Source organism: Perca flavescens, chromosome 1 (genome assembly GCF_004354835.1).
Source record: "Perca flavescens isolate YP-PL-M2 chromosome 1, PFLA_1.0, whole genome shotgun sequence".
NCBI classification, from domain to species: Eukaryota; Metazoa; Chordata; class Actinopteri; order Perciformes; family Percidae; genus Perca; species Perca flavescens.
In genome coordinates, this window is record NC_041331.1 from 13,068,521 (window position 1) to 13,075,726 (window position 7,206).

Genomic DNA, 7,206 nt, shown 5'->3' on the forward strand with positions numbered 1-7,206 from the left:
ATTCCTTCTGAGCCATGTGTCTGTTTCCATTCAGCTGCCCAGCGCAATGCCACAGTATGGATCAGCTCGCTGAATTTTACTTTGAACTGGGAATGCTAATATACTGCTTAATGAGCACATTCATATCTGTTCTATAATCAATTTTTCTTGAATGTATGAAAAGATAATTTCCGATGTCAGAGGTGAATGTGTCAATGAACCAACACTGAATTATCAGAGAATCTGCAGCTCCCCTCTGCCGTGTGAGCGTTATAGAGGAGAGTTAACGCAAAACATACTGCGAGGGAACGCAATATATTGCGAGAGAGGGCAAAACAGATTGCCGTGACCCTTCCGGGGCTCCGTACACTCCTGCCACCTAAAGAGAGGCAAAAAAAAAAAAGTTTGCATAACACAGGTAGGTTAGGAATTTGATGTAAACAGCATTACTAATCTTGAAACCTATTTTTATTACACTATGCCGGAGTAGAGTTCACAGAATGAATGTTTAGCTGACAAATCTGCTACAATTGAATCCATCCCAAAATAATCTGGGCTGTTTTAACTGCAATACACTTAGGAAAGCCATACATCCTCTGAATGCCCTAGGTTTCTAGTTTGTGGTCGTAAAGTTTCATGAGGCTGTGATTATCCTAGAGGTCACAACAGGTCATTTTAAACTGTGTCGTCAAGTTAAAGAAAAATGGTCTCATTACAATGAAATGGCTACTATGGGGAGTAACATCATTACACATGAATACAATTGGGCTCATTGAATCCACAAGAGTCTCTGCTTTCCAGTGAGACTCAATTTATGCAATTCCAAGACTGTTTAGGGACCCCAGTATGCACAAATATTCAAATACACCATTTTAGAATAGGTGAATAAATTTACACTGCATGGTTTTTGCCCAAAACTGCACGCGATTAGCATAAAGTGGGCATGTCTGTAAAGGGGAGACTCGTTGGTACATTTTCAGCTTTGAAATGGACCGCTAAAGCCTCTGAAAGAGAGTGAAGTCGGCCCAAAAGATTTGGGGGTTTTGAGAAAACATTCCTGCTGTAGCCCCAGAAGCCACCCCGCCCCAGACAGTGCATCATATTTTGTGATCTTATGTTTACAGCTACAGTAAGTGACAGTATAAAGTGAAAGAAAATGTAAATAGTGAAGTATAAGTAGTAGACTACATTATATTAAGAATTGTTTCTTGTATTTTGTCTTTTCTGTTTTTGCAAACATTCTGTTTTTGTTACAGTGTAAAAAGAAAACACTAAAACACTATACATAATATTGACCATTGGTATTGATATTAAGTCCACCACATCTCAGCAAAACTAAAATCCACAACTGCATAATTCAAATAGTGAATGTAAAAATGATTGTCTAAAGTCTAAAGAATTGGCCTACTACGTAAGTTAAATCTACATTTCTGCCACATGTCATCTGGTAGCCTATTTAAAATTATACGTTTTATAAATGTAGGCTACTGGACTTTAATTACAGGACTGTTGTGTTGGATTACGTTTCAACTTTTATAAATGTGGTCACTTGTGTATTTTTCACTACTCTCTTAACTTTTCTAACCATCTACGCCAACTTGTCACAGTTATGAGAATTAACACTGGTTTCAGTGGGGCTTTTAACAGCTTGACTTATGCTCCATACTGAATGCAGCCTTTTTTTTTAAAGTGACGGAGAGGCTGTAATTTGAGAGTAGCAGAGAGGTATTATTAGCCAAAAACCGAAGCGCGGCACTTGAGACATCCAGATGTTGCGTTTGAGGCACCAAGTGAAGTCGGGAGTACAACTGTTTCCACGCTGAAACCAACTTTATTACATTGTTTTCCTGTTCACCAGCAGTAATGGAAACTGACAGGCTCGATTAAAGGAAGAGAAGTGAGGCCGTTAGAACACTTTCACGCCATTTTACCTGTTTGGACAAAAGGACAACAACAAAGCCTGGATTTAACTGCGCAGCTTTAACGTTTAAACCTGACTGAAATGTTTGTGTTTCTACGCCGGGTTGGAGTTAAATAGTCCACCAGGCTGACGCTGCCGATAAAATAAACGTTTCAAACTTTAACATTTAATATCTGTCAGCGTGTTTGGGACAAGTGGGCATCATGGCTTTTCTTCACTTGCTCCTGTGTGCCGGGGTGTTATCACTGCCTAGGTGTGGAGCCTTTTTCCGCGGACCGTTACAACCGGAGATGTCTAACGGCACTTTTCATCATTATTTCGTGCCGGACGGAGACTACGAGGACAACGACGACCCGGAGAAATGTCAGATGCTTTTCAAAATGACCGACGAGCGAAAGTGCGGTCTCGACGAGGACCAGGACGCCGTCATACGGGATGATTTCACTATCATCAAGAGGCAGATAGAGGACTCGGCCCGGGTGCTGGAGGGGATCGGGAAAAGCATCTCGTACGACCTGGACGGAGAGGACAGCTACGGGAAATACCTGCGGAGGGAGACGGCTCAGATAAGCGAGGCGTTTACAAACTCGGAGAAATCTCTGCTGGAGCTGGAGGTGAAATTCAAGCAGAGCCAGGAGAGCGAGCTAAAGGAGGAGCACCGGCTCAACGAAGACTTTCTGAACATGATTGTGCACACACGGGACGTCCTGAAGGACACGGTGGACATTTCTCTGGGACTGAAGGACAAGCACGAGCTCCTGTCTCTGATCATCCGCAGCCACGGCACGAGGCTGAGCAGACTGAAGAATGAATACATGAAGTTCTGAGAGAAAGTAGTTCCTACACGTCTCATTACAGTACTATTTCTTTTATTATTATTTTCGTTATGGTGGAGTGTGTGAGGCAGAGGCAGGAGTTAAGCAATCTGAGCAGTCATATCAGGGATACAAACTACACTTAAAGGACCAGTTCATCTAAATTAAATGTATAATATTAAAATATAAATTAAAATATAATACATTTTCTTGTTTAACTCTAGAGCAGTGTTTTCCAACTTGGGTTTTCTTCTATAGGGTCAAAAAGAAACCGTCTGAGGTCACAAGATGGTTAAGGGTTAGGTAAAAACTATTCTCTCATCTTTGCCGTTTCTTTTTGTAAAATACTCAACAGTTCACTTTTTGATTGATGCTCAAAAGTATTCAAACTAAACGATCTGATCAGTTTTGTAAGGGAAGTTGCTCACTGCTCACAGCTCATCAGTCCTACGTGATCCGTGATGAGGTTGCAGGTAGCACTTTAAAGGGTCAAAGACAAAAACGTTTGGGATCCACTGCTCTAGAGGTATGTAGCCATGCAGCTAGTTTTGGTTGAAATTGTCCAGGTTATGTGATAAATATCCAAAGCTGGATTACCAAACAGGCAAAGAAGGCAACTGCCCCAATGCCTGAGACTCCCAGCCCTAACCCCCCCATATTCACTGTGTGTCAATTGTGTTTTGGTAATTTGGTTACTTGCAAATGTTGCAGATTTATACTAGTACAATATCAACTACGAAGGGTCCTGCACCTGATCTCATGGCCCTGTTTTTTAGAGGCGCCATGTGTCAGAATCAGTTTAAGTTTATTCCTAAATGAAAGTTGTGCTAAAAAATAAATAAATTAAAATGTAATATTGTGAGAGAAACAAACAGTGGTCCATTCGTGGCAGAAATCTCAGAGGGATGACATAATAATTAATTATTATTATTATAATTAATTGGCATATAAAACCAAAACTATCTGCTAACTGCTGGTGGTAAAGTAATTAAACGTGTTGTTTTAAACTTTAAAAAAAAAAGTCTGTTGGACTGTATCTGACACCAACAATTTTTTTTAAATTATTTATAAGACAATAAGGAGTGGGCAATATGGATAATATCCTCTTTCAGAGTAAATGCAATTTTATAGGATGATATTGTCAAGCCAATTAAGAAATAGTTAAGGAATAAAATAACCAGAAAGAAATGTCTGTTTTTGGCAGACCCAGCAAACTATATACCGAACAAATCAAAGTACTTTATCATATTGATGCAAATAAAAATCCAATATTGCCATACAGTGGTCCTGCTCAGTGATTTGCGATGCACCCAGAGATATTAAAGAGCTACCGAGCTATAAACAGTATGGCAAAATCTTTACACAAATAACACCTGACTGTGTGAATTGTCATATTGACCACTCCTAGAGACCCATGGTTATGGTCATTACACACCATACAAACACACAACAAAGTTATATTTTCCAATAAAAAATGTATGGCAATAACGTTAGTTTACATTATCTGTCTGCCAATCAATGTGCCTCTTATGGCCATTTTTGGTAAGTGCATTGAATTTGACTGTACACAGTCACAGGTTTGTGTGTGTGTGTTAGTGTGGGTGTGCGTATGTGTAAAAACAACGGCTTCAAACTTGAGTCGGCCAATTAAAAAAGTGAGAACAGGAACTATCAGTTTTCATAACACTAGTACTGTAGTCTGTTTAAGGGTTTTCCAAAACCCATTCTGTCCTCTGTGACCAAAACAAACAGAGTTAGTATTGTAGAGAAATAATTAAGGATTAAGTAGAATTTTGGACACATTGGACAGCTTATGTTTTAGTATCCATATTCACTGTAGTGAATGCTATGTGTTTGGTTTGATTTTTGACTCAAAAGTTGGATAAATGAGTTTTGGATAACTCTTCACATAGGGTTAGGGTTGGGGCGGGGGGTGGACCTTGTGTTGTCCAGATGAATGTTTTTAAGAATATCAAAAAAATGTTTACATATTGACACCTATGTTGTAATTTTTGCTTTATAGGCTTTGCACACTTATTTTACTGTTCTGGTGCTAAAGGTTGTACCATGGTTTAAAAAGCAAGGCCTTTACTGTGCTGTTATGCACAGGCAGTATAATCTTGGAAAATGTACAGCATATTGTTAGAAGTAAGTAAATACTGTGAGTGCCAATATCTTTATTACAAAACACCTTAATATGTATTCATTGTTTATATAAAGTTTTGAAATAGAGCTGCATATGTATCTATTCTTGTTTACCTTTTTAAGATATGTGGTAAGATGTTATACATTGACAGATAAGACTGCAGGCAGCACTCATGGACTTCAATGTCAAAGACTAATCTGTGTGACAATATTCTTAACAGATTGTGTGTTGTGTCTTAAATAAAGCGTTTGTGTTTAAAGTAAAATGTTGTTGCGAGAGAATGTTTTTTATGGCAGGAATTATCAATTTTTTTATGAGACGTTCCTTACAAAACACGCTATGATTTGGTCTTGGGTCGAAACGTTATTAAACATTATTGGTCTGTTCTAGTAGCTAATGACGTAAAATCATGCATAAAAGTGAGATCAGACCGTTCCTTTTTTTGCAAAAAAAATTCCTATGGGGGCAACCCCGTTTTTTTTTGTATTTAGCAGACCCCACAATGTGGCAGTAGCACGATGACCACTAAGACTGCATACTGTAATTGCCACGTGCTTCATAATTACAAAGTTCCCCTCCATGTTTGCTTTAGAAGCTTTTAAGGTCCGCGGTAAATTATACACACAGCCCTCCTATGAGTGCTTTGAAGGAACAGGAAGAAGCTAGTTGTTGGTATTTATGAGGAACAGAGATGTAAGAAACTTGTGTTGATGGTGTTTTGATTGGAGTGGTGCGGTGGGCCTTACAAACAACGTGTTTTTTTTCCTGTATTTGTCACCAGTTTGCTGAAAACAACATTTTTTTTGTCATACTTCAGCTTTCTGAAGTCAGGAATAAGGTTGAGTAAACAGTTTGAGGCTTTGAGTCAAAGGAGTTAAAATGTTATGAGTATGCACAACTCCATGCTGTGTTGAAAAGTGCCAACTGATGTAAATGATTTAACATTGCAATGAACAGTATGCCATTTTCACTTGTGGTTACACACAGTCAATGGATACTTTAAGCTCACTGATTACACTTATGATGAGACAACATAAAGGACACATAAAATACAGCTACAAAAACCTTTAGCCTACGGTACATGTTTCCAGTAGAGGGGAAAGCCCCATGGTTTTCCCATTTAGATAAACTGATTATTGGCATCATCTAAAGGGGCAAAAACATTTATGTAACATAAATTTCAAACAGTGGAGCTATCATGAGACTTAAACTATCAGCCTAAACTATCAAATACATGGTTCTATGCTGTATCCTGCATGTTATTGTGTGGTATCAATTCCAGTACGTCCTTCACCTAGGCTAACCTTTGGTGAAGGTTTACAAGGTGCAGTCAGTTTCCCAGATGTCATACATGAATTTTACAAAATTCTGCTGTTTCTTTGTCAATATCAGTGTTTTAAATTGTTGTTGGTATTTAACACATGTGCACTGACGTCAGTTGCAAAGGTGACTGAGTCGTAATCATCGCTTACCCTTTGTAACTCAGGTCTGCCATGTCATAAATTGGTTGAACTTGTGTGATTGAAGACCGTGCTGCACATCAACTGGGTACTGAACTGGTCATCTTCCCTTAACCTGCAAAGGACGTAGAAAGTATTTAACTAAAAGAGGTATGATCGAACACGGAACAAACATTTTTATTTCTTACATTATTTTCATTATTGATCAATGTGTTGATTGGTTTCTCAAATTAATTGTCATATAACAATTATCGTAAATTATGATTTTCTGACTCTTAAATGGTGTTCTTGTCAACATCCGGGTCATAACGACTGTGGAAGTCTGACTTTTCTGAAAGCTCAGAGATATCTGACTAACTTACCGCATAATAATACGGAAGTATCTGGAAACCAACAAAACCTGGACACTTCACATCAGCCAGTCTTATGTTTAATGCAATTCTACCAAATTTAATTGATATATTATGGATATATATTTTGTAATTATTCTCAAAGGAACACGCCGACTTATTGGGAATTTAGCTTATTCACCATAACCCCCAGAGTTAGACAAGTCAATACATATCCTTCTCATCTCCGTGCGTGCTGTAATGCTGTCTGACGGCTCCAGCGGCATCAGGCCAGCACAGAACATGCAGGTGAATGGTTCCAGCAATCCTACTGCTCCGAATAAGTGACAAAATAACGCCAACATGTTCTTATTTACATGTTGTGATTTATAGAGTCACAGCGTGTACAAAAAACAACGTAACATGAGACACAGCCGTCTTCTAACTGTAAACAAACCGGGAACTATATTCTCAGGCGGAAGAATATAGTACTTGGGCGGAGTGATATGCTCGCAGCCAGCCTGTCTGAGAATATAGTTCCCGGTTTGTTTACTGT

The 7,206-nt window shown here is 38.7% G+C and overlaps 1 protein-coding gene across 1 annotated transcript; it reads left to right on the plus strand.

Annotated features, from left to right (window-relative positions):
• The first annotated feature begins 1,706 nt into the window (after positions 1–1,706).
• On the plus strand, positions 1,707–4,078 carry fibinb (fin bud initiation factor b). The gene has a single exon (XM_028576633.1). It carries the CDS (start codon positions 2,104–2,106, stop codon positions 2,725–2,727), a length of 624 nt encoding a protein of 207 aa, XP_028432434.1. The 5' UTR covers positions 1,707–2,103; the 3' UTR covers positions 2,728–4,078.
• The last annotated feature ends 3,128 nt before the right edge of the window (positions 4,079–7,206 follow it).